At 47.2% G+C, this 22,216-nt stretch overlaps 1 protein-coding gene across 1 annotated transcript in view; it reads left to right on the forward strand.

Annotated features, from left to right (window-relative positions):
• LOC146863173 (transmembrane emp24 domain-containing protein 11-like) overlaps nucleotides 1-22,216 on the forward strand; it is a 141,376-nt gene that overhangs the window by 101,039 nt on the left and 18,121 nt on the right. Inside the window, exon 4 of the mRNA XM_085642604.1 lies at nucleotides 3,402-3,548. Within this exon, the coding sequence (XP_085498730.1) occupies nucleotides 3,402-3,548 (147 nt within the window). The remainder of the gene's footprint in view (nucleotides 1-3,401; nucleotides 3,549-22,216) is intronic.

Here is a 22,216-nt window from a genome sequence, read left to right on the forward strand (position 1 = left end):
ATATTTTCACTTTATTACTGCCTAAGTGCTGCATAAATACTTTACACATTTCCTCTAAGTTAAGCCTGACTGCTTTTTATGCCAAGCTACGAGAGGGTTAAGCACAGAGAAGAATTGTGGTTGCTGCTTGAGTAGGGTTTAAACTCCCGGGTTTAAACTCCCACAACCAGTAACGCAATTACCTACTGGGTGTTTCTTGGTGTTTCTTCAAGAGACTTTTAAGTTTGGCATTTAGGTACTTTCCTATACCACCATATGAATCTACCCAGCCAGTCCCGGCAACATCCTATTCTATCCTGGTATCAGAGACCAGCCAGCCTACAGTTACCATCCTATTCTAGTTTCAGGTACCAGCCAGCCTACAGTTAGCATCCTATCCTTGTGGCAGATGCCAGTTAGCCTAGAGTTACTGTCTTATCCTGGTGGCAGGTACCAGACAGCTTACAGTTACCAGTCAATCCTGGTGGCAGGTACCAGTCAACCTACAGTTAACTACTATGCTTGTAGCAGGTACCAGCCACCCTGCAGTTACTATCCTATGCTTGTAGCAGGTACCAGCCACCCTGCAGTTACTGTAACTGGTACCAGCCAGCCTACAGTTACTATCTTATGCTAGTAGCAGGTATCAACCAAATCACAAAGAAGAGACAAGGGAATGAGTCTTCCCTGACCCACTTCCAAGATATGTGGAGTAGTGTGGCTCACTGGTTAGAGGCGGCAGACCCGTAAGCAGAGAACGGCCAGGGACCAGGGTTCAATTCCCGACGCGGCAGGGTCGTGGACCAGGGTCAAAACGGACTTGATAATTCTCGCCTCAGTGCCTACTCTAACCAGGAACACACTTGGCAACTCTGGGCATTAAGCTTGCCTCATCTCTACAACAGCCCTCCACAAATGCCGGGGATGCCTGGTTTCACCTTGGAGATACCCAGAAAGGGACCATCTCACAGGGAAAACCAGGATGGGTTCCCCAGCGGTCTTCAGCGCCAGGATACTCCATGGAGTCGCAGTGTGCTTTACAAGTACACTTACATTTACTCCAGTGAGAAGAACTAGCTAAAAATACGTTAAGAGGCTATGAGCTGGTTTGGAGGGTCTGATCAAGCCCCCTATATAATTAATGCCTGATTAGTGCAACAAGAGCCCACAACGGGGGGATTTTTGTTTTGATTTTCTTAATACTGCCCTCATACACTATGCAGTGTCATGCTTCATCATAGTGCCGCATCAAACGTCCAGGTGCAGACCAACACCTTGGACGGAGTGCAAGATATTTCTTAGGAGAAGTAAAGTGGTGAGGCAGAAAAGTAAATGGTAAGTGAGAAGATAAATATAAAAGAAAAATATTCCCTCAAGAAGGAATCTTAAAGTGCAGACAAGTGAGAATAAAACTGTCTAAGGAGATATCAACAGTTACCTTTATTCCTGGTTCCCCTTGGCAGGGGTTAAAAATCAACATTGGGATACATAGGGAAGGTAAATGTCCCTATATCCCTGCTGCAAAAACCAACATTTTTCGGCCTATTGCTAATGCCCCCATGAGTCAATACAGCCTTCGTCAGGGTGTAGATCCCTTTATTATTGGGGTCTTCACCCCAGATAGGGTGTCAAGGACATGAAAACAGGAGATTCTGCAATTCACCTTCTAGACATTCCATAGAGGTGACATTTTCCGAGTTTCAAAGCATTTCTCTGAACCGGGGACCATCAGGGAATTGTGATCTTGTCGTCACACATACTCCAAAGATCAATGTTCATCCTTGTTCCCAGTATAGATCCACCGATGATGCAGTTTTGGACTCTTGTTGCACTAATCAGGCATTAATTATATAGGGGGCTCGATCCGACCCTCCAAACCAACTCATAGCCTTTTAACGTATATTTTGAGTTAGTCCTTCTCTCTGGAGTGAGTTACAGTAGCAGGTATCAGCCAGCCTACAGTTACTATCCTATCTTAGCGGCAGGTATTTGTCAGCCTACAGTTGTCATAATATCCTGGCATCTCATATGATCCAGCCAGCCTCATACGCTTACCTGAACGCATACGCAAACAAATGATGGACGGAATGCTGAATAAATCATACATTCACCCCCAGTCAAGAGATCTGGGTTAAATCCATCGTTCTTTTGCTCACCATGCCACCCCAGTTTAGACCCAGCCATATGCAAATCAGTCTTGACCCTGTGCATCATGGGAAAAGTGCAGACCGACTGTCAAGCCAGGTCCTCCCTGGACCAGAAACAAGCATCCTGGTTCCGGTTTCTGGGTATTACCCTTCATCAGCCAGGCTAGCTTGAATCCAGTGGCACAGTGAGCAAGGGACCCACGTCTGGGCAACGTCTACAGCATCTCCACCCTGCAGAAGTTCTCTATGTTGTGAATGTGGAGGAATCCATCATGCCAACTAACATAGACAAAGGATCACTAAGCTGTGCATGAATTCCAAGAATGGATCAATGGCCCATAACTTTGAAGGTAAGTTTTCAGAATTGCTACTCCTTCAAGCTACATGAAAGTGACTCTATTAAAAGGATACACAACTCAGTCTGCAGGGGGTTTTAAGTCATATTCAAAACACCTTGCTTTGGAGTACAATAGGCATCTGCGGTGGCCTGGGTTGAATAATAGAGGGGTACTGGAATTTCATCACATTCAGGACGAAGGCTATGTCAAATCCTTCGGTGATTTTGGATTCAGATAAAATCACTTTGTGACATTTCAAAATTCTTAAGTCTAATGGGAGTCCTATAAACTCTGTCTCAGGAATTGAGTTGGCGGACTTTGGGAAAAAGATTTCATTGACATGCTATTATTCGGTAGACAAAATAAATATTTATTCTCATGTATACAAAGCATTACCTACAATTTTTCAAAAGAGAGTATTCCAAATATTTAGACTGAAAAAGGTAACTGAAGATAAACCTCAGTACATGTGAAGGGAAGGAAAATCTCCAAAGGAAATACAGATTTTCTCAGTGGACACCTATTATTAGAATGCATCGGTATGCTACGAAAAGCAAACATTTGGGTCTGTTTGATAAAAGGCTCTGTTGTTATTGTGGATTAGATAAAGTTTAGTAAAACCACGTGCCTTTAGAATGCAATATAATGCATTTTGGATGGGACAAAACGTGTGGCATACTACTTGCTTCCGATTTGCTATAATATTGCATACATACATTGTAATTTAACTTGTTTGATTTTACGGTCAATGTTTACAAATGTTTAAAATGTGTTAATAAGACCAATGTTAGCATGGTATTGTGGAGTAGTGTGCTCTATGTAACTTTAATTTAAAGAGTTATGAGAAATGTAAATAACTCAATTGTCTTAAATTTACAAGTTCTTACTCTCTTTAACTGTCCCTCCTAAAACAAATAACCTTCAATTATATTCACAGCGCATTCACCTGGACATTCAGATTGGGAAGCATCTTCTCGATGAAACCGTCGACCTAGCCAAAGACAAAGTAAATGAAGTTACTTTAAGACTTGAACATCTATCTGAACAAGTTCACCAGATTATAAAGGAACAAAACCATCAAAGGGTGAGTTTTCTTTTAAGGTGTATCCATAATAATATCACAGTAAAATCTATATAAACAACTATACATCTTGGGTCTTATTTATAAGCATTGCAATTTAGCACTGCCTGGGTAGTTCTTTAAAATCGTTAGTAAATTGCTGCTGTCCTTTGTGTCATGCAAACACTCGTGCAAAGCTTGAGTAAAATAAGGGGCCTCAGTAGATAGGCAAAGAGTAAACTGCTTGTTCAGAGATTATATAAAGTTGATCAGGCTTTTTCTATGGCTTTTTCTATATTTCAAATCACCTCTAAGCAGCTCAATCAATCAGTCAATCAGGGAATTGTAAGCGCGCTACTCACCCGTGAGGGTCTCAAGGCGATGAGGGGTGCCAGGTCTTGAGAGTCTTCCAGAAGGTGTTCAGGGAGGGGGCGCGTCTGATGTCTGCCGGTAGCTCGTTCCAGGTTTTGGGTGCAATGTGAGAGAACGATCTTCCGCCTGCTCTGGCTCTGTGGATGCGCGGGGGTTTCAGCTAGTGCGAGGTTGGCAGATCCGAGGTCTCTTTTGGGTACGTGGAAGTTTATTCTGTCGTTGAGGTATTTGGGTCCGTTGTTGTGTAGCCATTTGTAGGCGTGAGTGAGGATTTTGAAGATGATTCTCTTCTCCACGGGGAGGCAGTGGAGTCTCCTCAGGTGTTGGTTGATGTGTTCGTGCCAGGGGATGCCGAGGACGAGTCTAGCCACGGTGTTCTGTATTGTCTGTAGTTTGCGGAGCAGGGACTTGTTGATGCCGGCGTAGAGAGCGTTTCCATAGTCCAGTTTGCTGGTGATGAGTACGTGAGTGACTGTCTTCCTTGACTCTGGGTGGATCCATTTGAAGGTCTTTCGAAGGATGCGGAGGGTGTTGAAGCAGCTGGAGGTGATGGCGTTGACCTGTCGGTTCATGGCGAGTGATGAGTCGAGTATGATGCCGAGGCTTTTTTGCATGGTCTGAGGGGGTAGGTGGGCTTCCGAGGGCGGTGGGCCACCAGGTGTTGTCCCATGCTGAAGGGGTGGTTCCAAGGACGAGGACTTCTGTCTTTTCGGTCTTGAGTTTTAGGCAGCTGTTGGTCATCCAGACTGCGACGTCTTGCATTCCTCTCTGGAAGTTGAGTTTTGCGGTGGCGGGGTCTCTGGTGAGAGAGAGGATGAGCTGGGTGTTGTCAACATAGGATACGATGTTGAGGCTGTGTTGTCAGACGATGGCTGCGAGGGGGCCCATGTAGATGTTGAAGAGGGTCGGGCTTGGTGATGACCCCTGTGGGCCTCCGCAGGGGATTTCTGTGGGGGCGGAGAGGAAGGGTGGTAGTCTGATCCTTTGGCTTCTTCCGGTGAGGAGCGATTGCATCCATTCCGGGGCAGTTCCTTGTATGCCGGCGTCGTGTAGTCTGTTGACTAGTGTGCGGTGAGAGACGGTGTTGAAGGCTGCAGACAAGTCGAGGAGGATGAGGGCCGTGGAGTGGCCTTGGTCCAGAAGGGTGTGGATGTTATCTGTGGGGGCAAGTAGGGCGGTCTTGGTGCTGTGATTGCTTCGGAATCCGGATTCGGATGGGTCGAGGATGGCATTCTCTTCGATGAATCATGTCAGTTCCCTGTTGACTGCTTTCTCTGCCACCTTGGCTGCGAAGGGGAGGAGCGAGATGGGTCAGTAGTTCTTGAGGTCGGTGGGGTCGGCTGTGGGCTTTTTGAGCAGGGCCCTGACTTCTGCGCGCTTCCAGTCGTCTGGGAATGTGCCTGTTGTGAAGGTGGTGTTGATGGTCCGTTGCAGTTCAGGTTTGATGGTGTCCGCGGCCCTGTGGTAGATGTGCGGGGGGCAGGGGGCAGTGGGGACCCCCGAGTGGATGCCTTTCATGGTTGTGAGGTGTCCTCGGTTGTGATCGGTGTCCAGTTGGAGATGGTGGGCTGGCTGGTGTCTCTGGGGGGGCGGCAGTCGCGTCTTGTGGGTGGACGACAAAGTTGTCGTAGAGTGTCCTGATCTTGAGGTGGAAGTAGGTTCCAAGCATGTCGCAGAGGTTTTGGGACAGGGTGATGTCTGTGGCTTCGCTGCATGGGTTGGTGAATTCCTGAATTACAATGAAGAGTTCCTTGGAGTTGGTGGGCTTGGCGAGGATTTTGTTGTGGATGAAGTTCCTTTTGGGTGTTCTGATTTGGTTGTGGTAGTCCGTCATGGCGTCCTTGTAGGTGGAGTAGTTATCGGTTGTCTTGGTGTTCCTCCAGTTTTTCTCCAGGCGTCTGCAGGTGCGCCTGGCTTCTTGGAGATCGGTGGTGAACCTGGCTGCTTTCCTTAGGCACTGTTTGCCGGGGGTTGTGTTGCGGAGCGAGCTCGTTCACGTAGTTGGGGATCCAAGTGTGGAGTCCTCTCGCTGCGATGTTCGTGTCAGATGCCCAGGTCGGGTTGTCTCGGATGAGGGTGGAGTTCAGTTGCTTGTCGGTGACCTAGCTCCAGTTCCTTTGTGGTGGGCGGGGGGGTGGTTTTGGTGCCTTGGGTTTGTTGACGGTGAAGTGAACGCAGTGGTGTCGGTCCATGGTGGTTGCGTTGTGTGGCTGAAGTGAACACTGTTAACTGCAGTGAAGATGGGGTCGAGGGTGTCTCCTGCTCTGTGTGTAGGTGTGGTGACGAGTTGGTTGAGTCAGAAGTTGGTGAGGTTGTCCTGGAGGATGGTGGAGTTGAGGTCGCTGGGGTTGTGGAGGTGGAATTTGAGGTCTCCAATGAGTATGTAGTTCATTGAGGCGATGGCGTGGGGTGCTATGAAGTCTGTGATGGTGGTGGCGAAGGGTGTCTGGGCGCAGGGGGGTCTGTAGATGAGGGTTCCTTGCAGTGTGGTGTTCGGGCTGGTCTGGATCTGGAAGTGCAGGTGTTCGGCGGAGGGGAAGGTTTCGCTGGAGGTGGTGAGGCGGAGGGTGCTCTTGTGTGCGATGGCGAGGCCCCCTCCCGGCTGTTTGGGGCAGTCCTTCCTCTGGATCTTGTGTCCATTCGGGATGGCAGTGTTGATGTCGGGGGCGGAGGCGGCGTTGGTCCAGGTCTCCATGAAGAAGGCAATGTTGGACGAGAGAGAGTCGAGTAGGTTCCAGATTTCTATTGCGTGTTTGTGTACGCAGCGCACGTTGAGGAGGATGCATCTTAGGGTGTCGTTGGTGCAGGTGTTAGCGGTGTCATAGGTCTGGTGGTGGTGAAGATCTGACGGCAGTGGAGCCAGGAGAACTGGCCGTGGGTCGAGTTTGGCGAGGCCTGTTGGCAGTATCTGAGTCTTCAGGGGTTGAGTGCAAGGAGGGCGGCGGAGTTGTAGCGGTGGAGGGTTGTGGATCCAGGGTTCCTGGCGATGGTCGGGTCGCGGACGGGCGCAGATGGGCTTGCTTTAGGTGCACCTTTGGCGCGCCAGCAGCGCGATCGCGCAGCGGCCACCATTAAGTAGGGGAGGGGGCGTGACTAGAGGTAGGGAGGTGGGAGCGGGGTGTGTCGGGGGAGGGGCTGCAGGGGCAGCAGCGGTGGGAAAACCGACTGGGTGCCGGTTGAACTAATTAAATAAAAAAATCAGGAGGAACTGAATTATATAAAATAATCAGGAGGAACTAAATTAAAGCCTTGGAAACACTGTACTTTTTTATTCACGGACTCCCGGTGCCTTCCTACTCCCGACGATCTGGCACGTTTGAACCCTGCGGGCTTGTGTGTCGCTGTGTTCCTGGTCGGGCCTGCAGGCAGTGGTCACCAGGCTGCTGGAGGTGCCTTGTGATCGCTGCCCCAGGGCATGCTGTGTGGGGGTCGCGGTGGCTGCCGGACCTCGTCTTGGGATCGAGTGCTGGGCTTTAGTCTGCTCCGGACGTGCCTCCTGTTTGGAAAGGGACATTACCCACGTTGAGGGTGGTGCCGGGGCTCCGTTTCTTAGCCCCGCCTCTGCCTTGTCTGTGCATCCTGTGGAGCCTGCACCCCCTTCTATTGACGGCGGGCGGCCGGGTGTGGCCTCGGCTGGGCTGGCTTGTGGTACCGGTTGGCGTCTCCTGGGGCAATGGACACAGACTGCGGTGTTGCTGGTGTGGTGACCCTGGAGCCCAGATTCACATCAGCCTTGGCTTCTGGACCTCGTGGTGCCCTCTGCTATTGCCGGTAAGCTGTTGTGTGCTGCCGCAGCTGGGCCTACAGTTTCTTAAGCACAGATGAATTGCAAAACCCAAGAAGGGGTTTGCAGACAACCATTAGGGAGGTGAGAAATACACTGCCGCACAAGAGGATTGAAAACACCACCACATAAACTTGGGGCCGCGCTATACAAACAGACCTTCATGCTGCCCAGAGGTCCACTGCTGCTGCTGGGGACACCAAGTCCCAGGATTCCTTGCTCCTCAGGAGGGAGGAGTGTGTCTCTCGCGGCGCGCTGAAAAAGCGCCGATCTTCACCGCAGCACGGGATGCGCGCGGGCCAAGCCCAGGCCAAGGGCGGGCCCATCCCGTGCCCGTCCTCACCAGGAAGAGGCAGGGCAGGGCCATCCCTCTAACATTTACCTGCCGGACTGGGTTCTTCAACTCTTACAACTAAAAAGGTACTGTGTTATGCATAACTGATTCCCTCTGGAATTAGTATCTTATTGGTATATTTGAACTGAGGAGATTTGTGGAGGCGAAACTGCCTTAAGGGGACACTTAATCCTGCATATTGTAGCTTGTATATTCCAGGCGAATATCGTAAAATATTGCTTTGTATTATCTACTTACTAAATCTAGATAATAGGATGGGGACAAGGAAATCAATGGAACGAAAGGGGGCTAGTAATGGCTTACAGGGGGGAACAGGGAAGGGGAAGAAAGCTAAGAGATCACATAAACGTGCTATCAAGAGCTGCGTGATGGACAGGATTAATACCATTATTCACGAGTGTGAAGATATTTTAGTTGCAGATAAATCAACACCTAACACTAACATGCAGCTACCATCCCAGAGCTCCAGCACACCACTCATTCCCTTAATGTTCCAAAGGAAGGCAAAGACAAATGTATTGGAGAATAGCGAAGATTTATCGCAAGAGCTTACAGAGGCACAAACAACAGATCAGGCCAACCAAGCCACACCTTCCCAGCTCTTAAATTCGCCACCGATAATTAGTCCATCATGCCCCCTCATTCACTGTACGTACAGCTTCGCAGTTTTGGCAGATATCACAGATACATCAGTGGCCCAGAACATACCATCGCCTTCCCTGCCCCAAACTGTAAATAGTGAGGAGGCCCAGAATACACAATCGCCATCCCTGCCCCAAACTGTAAATAGTGAGGAGGCGGATTTATCCGTACAAGGATTATATCAGCTTGTGGCCTCCCTCAGACAAGACATAGGCACAATGAGACTTAAGATTAATGAATGTATTGATACTGTAAAAATTCTGCCCTCGATTAACATTCCCCTTAAGCACAAGCAGCCTCAATGTCCCGGGGCAGGTGAATGCCTATACATCAAGCAAACCCATCCCCCTGCTCATACCGGGATAAACCAAATGGAAGGCCAATCTCATGTATTTTCATCAATAAGGCATGTTATAGCGCCTTCATTGCCCTCATTGCCATCTTCAGGACAGCTTAAATCTATAAAATCTTGTCGCCTGAATGTAACCCCTATCCCGACCATTGCAAATGGCACCACCCTCACTAGCATATCAACATCAACGCACCAACTGGCCGCAAATCCACCGAATAGGAATTATCAACCAAATAGGAACTATCCCCGGCAAATTTCTCACCTGGAAGGGAAAAAAGTTTTTATGGCCAATGTTCCCAAATTAGGTGCTGCAGTTGGCCATGAAAGTCAGGATTCACTAATTAATAAATCCATACACTGGATCCGCCATGTCAGTGGATGCCACACACGGCATCCACGCAGTCATTAGATCACATTGAGCTTATTCTGGCCAACACTAATCTGGCAGAAGAACTGGCTCTACTTGAATTTCGGACTTGCTCCCCTGACTCATCAATAATACAGCTCAGGCGGTCTCCAGTGGCTTTTCCACCTGAAGGATTAAGCAACAATCATCAGATAGGGATCTTAAGAGACTCATCTTCCCTTGAATTCAACGATTGACTACGAAATGAGAATCACCTAGTACAGCTATCACGGGTCCCCTCTCCAACCACTTTTCACAATTGCCCAAATGATATAACCGAACTGAATGCACCTACTACAGTTTCTACCCAAGCTTTGCCCTCCCAGCGTCAGTTAAAACTCATCCCATGGAATGTCGTTGGCCTTAACAGCAAACTGTTATTACCCCATTGGAATGACCAATTTGAGGGCTATGACATCTGTGCTTTTCAAGAAAAATGGAGCCTTGACCCTCTATATAAATTGGGCTACAGCTGCTACCATATACCAGCCACTACCACAGGGAAGGGTCGCCGCTCGGGAGGGCTAATTATATGGGTCAATATTGCCCTTAATTGCAGAATTTCTAACCACCAAATTCTGAGCCCAGATATCCTGAGAATAACTATTAAGGGCCAAGGTTGGGGGGAAACGTTGGATTTGTTTAATGTTTACATAAGGGGAACAGCAGGAGGCAAAGCTTCACCTACCATTACTTTACTCGAACAAGGTCTATCAAATTGTTCGCCCCATTCTAAAGTAGTAGTTGCAGGGGACTTTAACTGCACCTTCGAGCCTCTTAGCTCTGATGATATAACAGGAATAGAGGAGGAAGACAGCACATGGGGCGTTCCATCATTAACTATACCCCCGGTAAGAAGATGGTCACAGATGGCCATCCAATTAAATGCACTTGCTATTGAATATGGTCTAAGGGCAGTCAATAGTAGAACTAGATCAGATGCCCGGGGAACTTCTACTTATAATAGAATCACATGCCCATCTCGTATCGATTATATTTTAGTAGACATTAGATTTTGGGATCATGTCTTAGACATGGAAGTAGGGACTACAACTGACAGTGACCATAATCCTCTCTGTTTGTCACTCAGGTCTCCATGGGCACCTACTTGCCCTATATCAACTAATAATACGCTTCTCGTAACAAAAGAGGTGATACCCTCAAACTCCAATAGAACCCTAAAATGGCACAGGGTTGCCCTAAAAGAAGCAAAATTAGAGGCCATTAAGCAAATACTGATAAAAATACCAGTGAGCTAAGAGAAGGATTAGCAGTATGCCCTGCTCACCCCCTTAGGATACATAAGCGTACTATTGAACAGATTCGTATCCATTTCCAAGCACCAAGTATGCTTGCTAAAGCTGCAGTAGCACCCAGGAGAGGCCAAACATGGTTTAATAAAGAGTGCAGACATAAGAGGAAGGACCTGGCAATAGCCATTAGAGCTAGGAATAGCGCAGCTATAAAAACTGCTAGGAAAGCGTAAAGAGAGGCCCAGCACCAAGCAAAGCTGGATTGGGATGAAACTCGATGGCAAGATCTCAAAAACGTGAGCTCTACAAGAGATACAAATCTCTTTTGGTCACTATTTAGGCTTTCAAATAAGGGAGATCTTGACCAAATTCCCAATCATATTCCACCACAGGTCTGGCACGACCATTTTGGTGATTTATACTCTGGGTCTACTGACGTAATTGTTGAAGGGCATTCTGACCATCTCCCACCAAATCTAGAGAATAGCGATAGCGACCCATTTACGCTACAAGAAGTTAAGTCTGCAATAAACAAAATAGTCCCTGCTAAAGCCCGGGCCCTGATGGTCTTCCCGGGGACTTGTTCCTCGTCGAACGGGACAAATGGGCGTAGTATGTCCTCCTTCTCATTAATTTTATCTCCAGAGGGTGCCCAGTCCCAGAATCGTGGAAGGGCGCAGAGGTAGTCCATATCTATAAGAAGGGAGTTAGAGAGGACCCATCCAACTATAGGCCAATAAGCCTCATAGACACAATGCAGAAGGTAGTTGGGAGGGTTATACTACAGAGAGTACAGTCTTGGGCTGAGGAGGGGGATATTCTTTCTCAATATCAGGCGGGCATTCGAAGTAATACGGGAACGATTGACCAGGTTTTTAGACTGTTTCTGATTTACTGGAAGGTGGTGGTGATCGGCAAGGGCAGTCTTTACCTTGCCTTTATCGACCTAAAGACTGCTTTTGACCTGGTCCCTAGGAATAAGTTATGGGAAACCTTGCGATCTATGGGTGTCCCTCTACTGATCCTTAACCTTCTAGTAAGGCTCCACGAGGGCAATTATGCCCAGATTAGATGGGGGTCTCAGGGACAACTCAATGACAAGCTTCCAGTAAACAGGGGAGTACGGCAGGGCTGTGTGATGGCACCCACCGTGTTCTCATTATATGTGAACGGGGTGGTCAGCTTTCTGCAAGAAACACCAGCTGATGCCCCGGCCCTGGCAGGTAACAAGGTTCCGACTGTCCTGTTTGCTGATGACACGTTGCTGATCTCAAAGACCCCAGTAGGTTTACAAAAACTCCTCAACAGGTTTCAATTATTCTGTAACAATCAGGGGTTGGTCATAAACACAAACAAAAATAAATTCATGACATTCAATCCCCCAAAAAGATTCAGGAGCAATATCACCTTAAACGGGACGCATCTAGAGAGGGTCACTACCTTTGACTATCTCGGGTTACTCCTGTCAGAAAAAATGCAGTGGAAACAGCATCTAGACAAGATGCTTCTGAACCACAAATGAGTTGCCGGGGTACTGAGCAAAGAACATCGCTCATCATCTAGTAGACCAATTGCCCCGGCACTCATTGTGTATGGTGCCAAGGCAGTCAACTCGGCTCTTTATGGAGACGAGTTATGGGGTTTCGATAACCTTGATGAGATCAGTAGATCGGAACATAAGTTCTTCAGGGACCTGGTCATGGTACCACAGGGTACCCCCCTAACACCCTTGATATATGACCTAGGTAGGCGTCACATCAAAGATCTGGCCAAGCTTCGCCCATTGTTATATTAGGCCCGCTTAAGAAGAACTCCTGAACTTGCAAATTATGCAGAGGCATTTGAAGAAGTAATGGGGTTAGACACCTGTAGGAGGATCAAATGGATCGTAAATGTCAAGGCACTGATGAAAACCCTTGGTCTCAAAGAGTGCTGGGACACTCAAAGTCCATCGAATAAAGTGGACCTTAAAAATATAACCGGGAGGGATAAGGCAGCTAGCAGGCAACAAGGAATTCAAGTAAATGCAGAGGGCGAGGGGGACACCAGGCAGGCTAAAACGGGAGCACCTCTGAGGCGGGAACGGGCTGCCGGCACAAACCCTTCTCAGGGGAGGACTCTGCACTGCGGCGATGCGTGGTTGATGCGGAGCTGCTGGGGAGAATGCTGGCCTATATCAGAGGTCAAGATCTCACATGCGCTCACCCGCAGCCATTAAGTAGGGGAGGGGGCGGGACTAGAGGTAGGGAGGCGGGAGCGGGGGCTGTGTTGGGAGGAGGGGCCGCAGGGGCAGCAGCGGCGGGAAAACCGGTGGGTTGCCGGTAGAACTAATTAAATTAAAAAATCAGGAGGAACTGAATTAAATTAAATAATCAAGATGAACTAAATAAAATAATCAGGAGCTCCAGTCTTATAATCTATTGCTTTATCGCTAATCCTTCTATTTAAGGTGAAAATTATTGAAAATGTATTTGAGCTGCAGCTTACAAACTGGTAGAATCCCTATTACCCTCTGTAATTTTATTGGTATAAATTGTTTTTGTGGTACTATAAGGGACTAATTTTTCCCTTAACATTTCATATGGACTCCATTTGATCAAGTAGAATCATGCAAGATCTATGATCAACATGTTATATGTGGCACTGCAGAGGTCAATCATGCCATATCATTCAACTTTCACATGCTTCAGCTTAGGGATCTGGGGAATGAAGTGTTGGCCACTAGTCTACAACTGACATGCTGTTAAATGAAAATACTTTTCCTGCACTATAGTCAGGTCCTGTCTTTCTAGTTTCAAAGGTTGGGTGTAGACATCTGAAAAAGTACCAGAAGAATTAGTGTGGTGAGTTTTTAGCACCTTTTGCATAAAAGCATGTAGTAAAGTTATGAGTGTGGAGCCTCCGCACTCAGGGCGGAATCTTTGCACTGAGAACTGCAGTGCCTCGTAACGTTACTACATGTAATTACTTTCGTGATTCAGGCCCTAAATTGCTGCAAAACGTTTATGCAATCCAGAAATCATAGGTAACTAACCTCTGTTTAACCAAATCTCTAAATACATTCCTACAACGACAATAGGCAGAAAATGTAGATACTTACTACTTTATAAAAAAACTGTTAATTTAGAAAAAAAATCTCTGTGTATATATAGAACAACCAGAGCATCACTTCACTAAATAAAACCATATTTACAACGAAAACAGCGTTTTAGTTACTATGATGTAGTGTTACTTCAGAGTTCAGGACCAAATTATACCAAAAGAAAACTGTCCAGCTGGGTCTTCAAATGGTTTCTGTAGCTACGTAACAACAGCCAAGTCCTTAAATCTGTGGATAAACAGCCTTGTGCTTGTGAGAATTTTAACTTTGGAACTTCAGGTTGAAGAAAATCTCAGATTCTGTGTCCCTTTCGGCATCTGAAGATGGTGCGCAGGTCAGCCACGTAGTGGGGAATCTTTAAGTGAATTACTTGTTAGGCCAGACCTCCAGTCTCTAGTTGAAACAGCTATAGTTTACCAATGTATGTAACTCCTTTGGGGGCGAGCTGCGAAATGGCCACTCCTTGAGAGGGCTCCGCTGGCCACCACACAATCCTGCAATATCCTTCCTCCAGAGCGCATTAGGGCACCCGTCTATGCATGCCAACTGTGGGCGAAGGTTTCAGGAACGAACTGAGCCCACTCTTAAGCCGCTCTTCACCCGGGAATGGGCAGAGTTGAGGTCGCTGACATCAGGCGGCAATTCCCAGCCACGCAGCCTACGTGAGACGCAGAGCTGCTCCGACGCTGTTGTAGCGGGTGCCGGGCCCTTGTCCACGCTGCACGGCTGCAGTCTGCTCAGCGACGTTGCCTGAACTCCGCTGAACCATGGCTGGACTAGGCGCATAGATTAATGATGATGGGAGATCAGGACTCCGATCGGGTCACTGGTGTGGGGGCCCGGATCGACCAGAACACTGAATGCGAGCCCGGGCGCAAAGGCTGCATCATTCCTGAGCACAGAGTTGGAACTGCTTCCATCCCCGTGGGCAAGAGACAACGATCAGATTTGCCTGGCTGGGGTGAGTTCCAAAATGCTTACTCCCCAAGTCACCTGCAAGCTGTGCTCGATCGTGTTGGGAGGAATGCGAGTGCGTTAACTATGGTGAAACAAACCTTTTAATCCAAAGCACAGCAGGTTATACTGGAGAAGGCTTTTCACTGCTCCTCGGCTGAAGTCAATTGGCAAAAATCCAAATAATCCCCAATGGAGCCAGATACCCCCCGCCGCTTGATCTAGAACACTTGAGGTGGGAACCTAGCTGCCTACAGTAATTTGGTGTTAAAATATATCATGGAGCGACTAAACTACTGGAAGGTAATGTGGGTAAGGCGATCCGGTCAGTGAAAATAGCGATGGACTTTTGGGGAACGCTGCCGCTGTTCGTAACTGGAAGGGTAGCCGTCCTGAAACTGGTAACGTTGCCACACCCACTATACTACTTCGGGACTCTCCCGTTGTGGATCCCGGGAGCGATGTTCAAAGAGCTTGACTCAATGGTCACGTCATTCCTTTGGGGTGCAGGACGAAGGAGAGTGGCATTGGCCTCACTGCGACGCCCCACAGCGGAGGGCGGGCTAGCAGTGCCTGATTTCGAGAGTTACTACTTAGCTGCACAACTATATTGGCTGATCCAGTGGTTGGAAGCGGATCGTAACCCGGAAAGGGAACAATGCCCAACTGCACCAGACACGGCAACTCTGGCGAAAATCCTGCTGCGAGTACGTCGGAATACATCCGAAGACACCTCCGAAACAAGGGTGTTGGTGCGCTGCTGGGCTAGATACTTGAGGAAAGTGGGCTCTGCGACCCCCTACTTCCCTAACATACCTATAACAATGATATGCTATCTTCCACAGGGTGAGCACTGGGCAGGGCTGGAGGACTGGATTGAGGCAGGACTAAGAGATGGGGGACCTGTACCAAGATTCCACGTTACTTAATTTGAAGAATTGCAAACTGCGTACTACTTGCCCGGGGGTCACTTCCTGAGGCATAGGGCTCTCACACGAAGGATTAGAACACACTGGAACGCTGGGGGTGCGGAACTGCGAGCACTGGTGGGATGCAGATATGTTGCGCTGCCAGCAGGAAGAATTAAGACGGTGTCCTGCCTCTATAAGGCAATACGGAGGGATATGCAAAAGCCATTAGAGCGCTTGCGATTACAATGGGAAGAAGACTTGGGTAAACATATACCAGAGGGAGAGTGGGATAAAATCCTAGAACGCACCCTGAAAGCGCCTAGAAATGCGAGATTTAAATTAATTAACTATTATGTGCTACATAGAGCGTATCTGATGCTGGCCCAAATTAGGAGGCATTTTGGTGTGGAAACGGCAGTTTGCCCGAGGTGCGGGGAAAGAGAGGTACACATACTCCATATGTTTTGGAACTGCCCCATATTGCAAGCCTTTTAGGAGGAGATACGGCAGGTGATAGGGGACCTTATTGACAAACAGCCTCATGCATCAACCCAAAATCCAGTCGGTAAAATACCGATTCGGTAATAGCTCCCGGTATTAAGTAAAAAATACCCAATCCCAATGCATCAACCCAAAAGCAGAAATCGCTATTTAAGGAATCCTTAAATAGCGATTCTTTAAATAGGGATTCCTTAAATACCGATTCCTTAAATAGCGATTGCATTTAAGGAATCCCAAAGTGAGATTCCTTAAATGCAATGCATCAAAGTTAAAAAATTAGCGATTTCGCTAATAGGGGGAGCAAATTACCATGAAGATGAACTGCATGGTAATTTGCAAAAACTTTGCAAAAATGCACTTTTGTGCATTTTTCAAAGTTTCATGTTGCGCACACACATGCCCTTAGAGCATGTGTGTGTGCAACATATGTGCACATATCATTTTCAGGGGTGCAACAGGGTGTCCTTTTGACACCCTGGCACCCTTGAAAGTGCTCCCGCTATTAGCAAATCGGTAATACCGAATCGCTAATACAGACTGGCTTTACATTCATTCCTATGGGCCTCCAAGCCCATAGGAATGAATGGGTAGGTATTCCTTATTACCGATTCTGTATTACCGATTCGGTAATAAGGAATATTAAGGAATCGCTATTTGAATAGCGATTCCTACATGCATAGCCTTTTGCTATTCCTTATTAGCGATTCCTTATTTTTCGCTAATAAGGAATCGCAAATGGCATTGTTGATGCATAGGCCCCAAAGAGCTTTCACAGGCCCCAGAGCACTTCTCTTTTAGGGTGGTTCCCCCATACGGCCAAAAATAAAGTGACAGGGAAGTTTCAGGACCTTGCCTATGTCTTGGCCAAGTGGGAGATAACCAGGAATTGGAAAGTGCCGGGAGGGCCGCGGATTATCACATGGAAAAAGAGCTTGAGAGGTGAGCAGGAGCGGAAGGCAGATTGTTACTCAGAGAGGCCAGCCGGGGAATAGACAAAATCAAGAGGGCTAAAGCATGGGAAAACCTAGTGTGTGAGTTGGTGATGAATGAGCAGGGTAGCAATAGTGGAGCGAGCACTCTGAGAGTGGAAGAGCCAGAACGAAAGGATGAACAGGAGGGACATTCAGCCTACCGACATCAGAAGGTATAGCACGATAACGCATAGAGTCTGAGAGACTGACACACGAGAACCCAGTAGCACGTAGAAACACTTGCCTATTTACATAAGCGCAACTCAAGAGGGGGGCAGGGGTTAGTTATGTTCCGAAGGGAATGTTGAAGGAAATGTACCAGAGAATGTACATGGCATGTCATGTACATGGGGCTCTAGATATGAGCCTCAGAATGAGCATGTATGTTGATATTGTTTAAAAGCCAATAAAATATGGTTAAAAAAAAGCATAATTAAAGACAAGAATGAAGATTTGGAAGCTTGTACACGCTGAAATAACCTACGCATCCTAGGAATTCCAGAGACTACATCCATCGCAAAGATGGAATACTTTGTTGAGGAACTAATGCATGAGTTGTGTGACCCTGACCTCTTCCCCCCTTTTCATAGTGGAACGCGCGCACCGCACCTTGGGGCCTAGACCTCCAGTGGCGCCACGCCTAGACCAATTCTGGCCTGCAAATTGAATTACAGAGACCGGGACACTATCCTTAGACTGGCAAGGGGGAAAGGAAGCATCAATCACAAGGGCTACAACATCTCCATCTACCCGGACTTCACACCTTCTGTTCAGGCCACCAGACGCGAGTTTCTGCAGGCAAAATAACGTTTGCGACATACGCAATGCTGTACCCAGCGAAGCTAAAAATGACCTATGAGGCGTTTGCACACCATTTCATGGACGCCAAATCTGCTTTGAAATTCGCCAAACACGTTTCTAGCTAAAAAAAACCAGCCAAATCACCTCCAAATGTCTCTAATAAAGCAGGACTGAGCGATAGTGAGTGAGCTAGGTCACATAATGTCAGGTACCGCTGTAATCGCCCGGAATGTAACTTGAACCTATGTTGGGATTTCGTACTGTACAGGAATAGCTAGCTAACATAAGGTTGAACATATCATTTATTTTGGGGCTAAAATGGGGCTCTTAATCGCTTTAATAGCCACCTTACCTTCAGTGGGGAAGTATGCCGGTAAACCATGCCCCCAGGGAGTTGTCCCAAGACCTGTCCCCTGGCACAAGTCCGGGACGATTTTCAAACTTGGTTGTTATGGGGTGGGATTTTCACTCAACCTAATTGGGGGTGGTGTGGGTGGGACGGGGAAGTTCAGCAGTTTGAGGGGACATCATCTTGGTTCATGTGTGTATTAACTGGAGCATCAGAATGTGACAAGAGAATAGCCTATTTCATAACTCTATCACAGATACAGTTTGGCGGGCTTCTCCGTGCACCCACCACACACCTATCAAAGCTACAAGAACTCACCACTCATTCATGCATGAATATATCTTAACTATCTGTTGATAATAGAATATAACCTTCTTACATGGAACATTAGGAGGTTAAACAACTTTTGCAAAACTCGACTAGTGCAGGCATACCTAACCAGGCACAATATAGACATTTGTTTCCTACAAGAAACCCATTTAAACAGTACTTAACATACTAGGCTACAAAACAGGCGCAGGAGCCTACTTACTCCGCTATTTACTCCAATTTTGCCAGAAGAGTATCCATTCTAATAAAGCGGGGATTGCATTGGACTTTATCCACATCACAGATTGATCCAGAATGTCGCTATGTTATTCCCCTATGGCCCTAATGTAGATTAGCCAGGATTCTTCAGGGATGTCTGGGCCAGGATTAAATCAGTGGGAATTAACAAAATTGTGTGGGGTGGGGACTTCAATGCCCTGGTTGACAACGCCAAAGATAGAAGGGGCGGGTCCCGGAAACTTCACCCACGGGCGAGAGTCGCTATCAATGAGGTAATTGTGGACGGTGGGCTCATAGATATATGGCGTCAATGAAACCCATCAGATTATGAAGGCACTTGCATCACCTCTCATCACAACTCCTGGTCACGACTGGATTTTTTCCTGGTGACGCCTGATATAGCAGCCTGGTCGAGTTTGGTATGCCATTTGCCTAGAACACTATCGGATCACTCACCGGTCTTGTTAAAATGGGCTGTGCCGATTGGCCCAACTAGATTGGCATGCTGGAGGTTACCACCACAGACGCTGCTAGACATGCAGTTTAGAGAAGAGATTAAAGGGGGACATTTCAGATTACTTTTCTACAAACTCAGGATCAGTGCAGACTCAGGATACTTTGTAGGAAGCATTCAAAGTGGTTAATAGGGGAAAATGCATTTCGAAGCAGGCTGGGGTGCTAAAATCGATCAGACTAACATTGAATAATTTGGAGACCAGCATTAAAGAACTTGAGTCACAGTATTATAACACAGGAAACACAGAGTCTTTAGGAGTCATCAGGGAAAAGATTTCGAAGTATAAGGAAGAGGCCAACAGGGAATTGAAATTCCTAGGGAAATATGCTTGCGCCCGCAGATACGGGGAGGGAGATAAACCGGGCAGGACCTTGGCCAACACACTCCGCACACCCACCACTGAGTTATTTATCTCTGAGATCCAGGATGATAATCGAGAAATGGTCAGAGGCCCAAAATCCTAGAACAATTTACACAGCACTATTCTACACTCTACACCTCAGCTTCTCATGCATCACAGGAGAGATTTCAAACATATGTAACTCATGTAATGTAACTGGTGCTATGTAAAGCGCTCTGATACCTGATTGGATTTCGGTCAAGTTTGCGCTATATAAAACTCTGCAAAAAAAGAAAAACACATATCTAGACACACTTGAATTGTTATAGTTGGGCAGGGGTCACAGAGCCTACCTGGATGAGCCATTCACGATAGAGGATGTCAAACAGGTCATAAACAGTATTCGATCCGGCAAGTCCCCCGGCTCTGATGGCTTGACAGCAGCATTTTACAAGTCCTATTCCGATCAACTAGCGCCTCAACTTCTGTCAGTTTATGAAGAGGCGCAAGAGCTTGGGATATTTCCTCCTACAATGAGGGAAGCCATAATTTTATCATTGCTAAAACCCAGGAAAGCCCCTAATGACAGAGACAACTACAGGCCTCTTTCGCTACTCAATATTGATACTAAAATAAATGCCAAGTTGTTTGGTAATAGACTACATCGACTTCTACCCCTGATCGCTAGACCGTACCAATCAGGCTTTATTCCAGGCAGCTCCATATCACATAATCTCCACACCTTTTTTTCGGTTCTACATTATCTAAACCTCTATACCTGGCACTGGTGGCACTTCTGGATGCTACCAAAGCATTTGACTCACTCGAGTGGGTTTTCTGTTTACTATCTTCACTAGGTTTGGCCTTAGCCCATCATTCATCAGAGAAATAAAACTACCTTGCCCACTATGAGACTCTGCCTGAACGGTCTAATCTCCCCCCGCTAACTATCACTAGAGGCATGAGGCAGGGATGCCCGCTATCTCCTCTACTGTTTGCCATAGCCATGGAGCCATTAGCGGCGGGGCTCCGGCAACACCATGCAGAAAGAGGTCTCGGCTTCACCAGCCAAGGTTTTATTGTTTCACTCTACGCGGTAGACATTACCCTATATATCAACAACCCGGAGGTCAATTTAAACCCAGTAATTTAGGAGATTCTAAAATTTGGCGGTCTATCTGGTATTCAAATCAATTGGTCAAAATCTGTGTTATTTCCATTGACAGATTCCACGCAGCCCCATAAACTAGATTATCCCCTTCAATGGGCAGAGGGCACTGTAAAATATCTGGCATTTTGTCTTAGCGCTAAGGTGCAAGAATTGTTGGATGAAAAGTATGGCAGGGGGGTGTCCTGGCCGGAGAGCAAAATGGAGATATGGTCCAGACTCCCCCTGCCATAGCAGGGAGCATACCAATTGCTAAAACGATGGTCCTTCCTAAATTTGTATCCTTATTCATTAATCTCCCCTTACCGCTCACTCAGGACTTTTTCAAGACCATGCGCTCCCTGTTGATTTTGCTGGTGTGGGCCGGTAAACAGGCAAGAGTATCTTGGGAGTTGTTGACCCTACCACTAGCTCAGCGCGGTCTGGGAGCGCCGGACATCCATCTCTATGCATATTGCGCTCAGGCGCTATTCCTTCATCACTGGGTTTTCCCTACACCGTTCCAGTCACATGTGGCGGTTGAGTTGGACAGAGCAGCCCCAATCCTACTTTCAGTCCGCGATATATAAGAGATTCTCGAGATCACGTGATGAGATAGACACCGCTGAAGCGCTGCGATGGAGTTGGGACAGTCTGAAGAAGAGGGCCGGTGTTGAGGTCCTGTTTGCCCCCTCAGTGCCGCAGGCATAAAAAAAAACAATTGCTGGTATTGGAGGACGGGGGGAATGTTATTCTGGCACAAAAGCTAGGCAGATTTAAATCCAGATGACACCTTTCTCGCTCCGACAGAGGAATTATCGGGTGTGACACCCTACTTTTCCGCTACCTTTTTATATCACCATATTAAAGCCACATGCCACCAACTTCACGCTACCTTCCCCAACCCACCACCCACTCTGCAGGCCCTAGAACAAATACTAACCAATCCATCTCCACGGTGACTCATAACTAGGTTATATAGCACAATGCAGACCAATAGTCCAATATTGAAGCCTAAGTCACTTCAGAGCTGGAATATAGAGCTAAATCCACCTATTTCAGAGGAACAGTAGAACATCTGCTGTAATCAGTCAAGGATGCTATCCCCGAATTACAAATTGCAGTTGATTCACTTTAAGTATCTGCACAGATACTATAGAACCCAAGCCCAACTACATTGCATGGGCTTCAGGCACACTTCAGAATGCTGGAGATGCAAAAAGGATCCAGCGACGTTCTTACATGTAGCCTGGTCTTGCCCTCCCATAGCGAGTTATTGGATAGAAATATTCAACATTATTGGGGATATACTTAGTGTACAGAAAACTCCCTTCCCATTGATTGGGCTTCTGGGCTTTGTGAAAGAGACTCCTGCAAGCATCAGGAAA

This window comes from Triturus cristatus, chromosome 2_2 (assembly GCF_964204655.1).
Source record: "Triturus cristatus chromosome 2_2, aTriCri1.1, whole genome shotgun sequence".
NCBI lineage: Eukaryota > Metazoa > Chordata > Amphibia > Caudata > Salamandridae > Triturus > Triturus cristatus.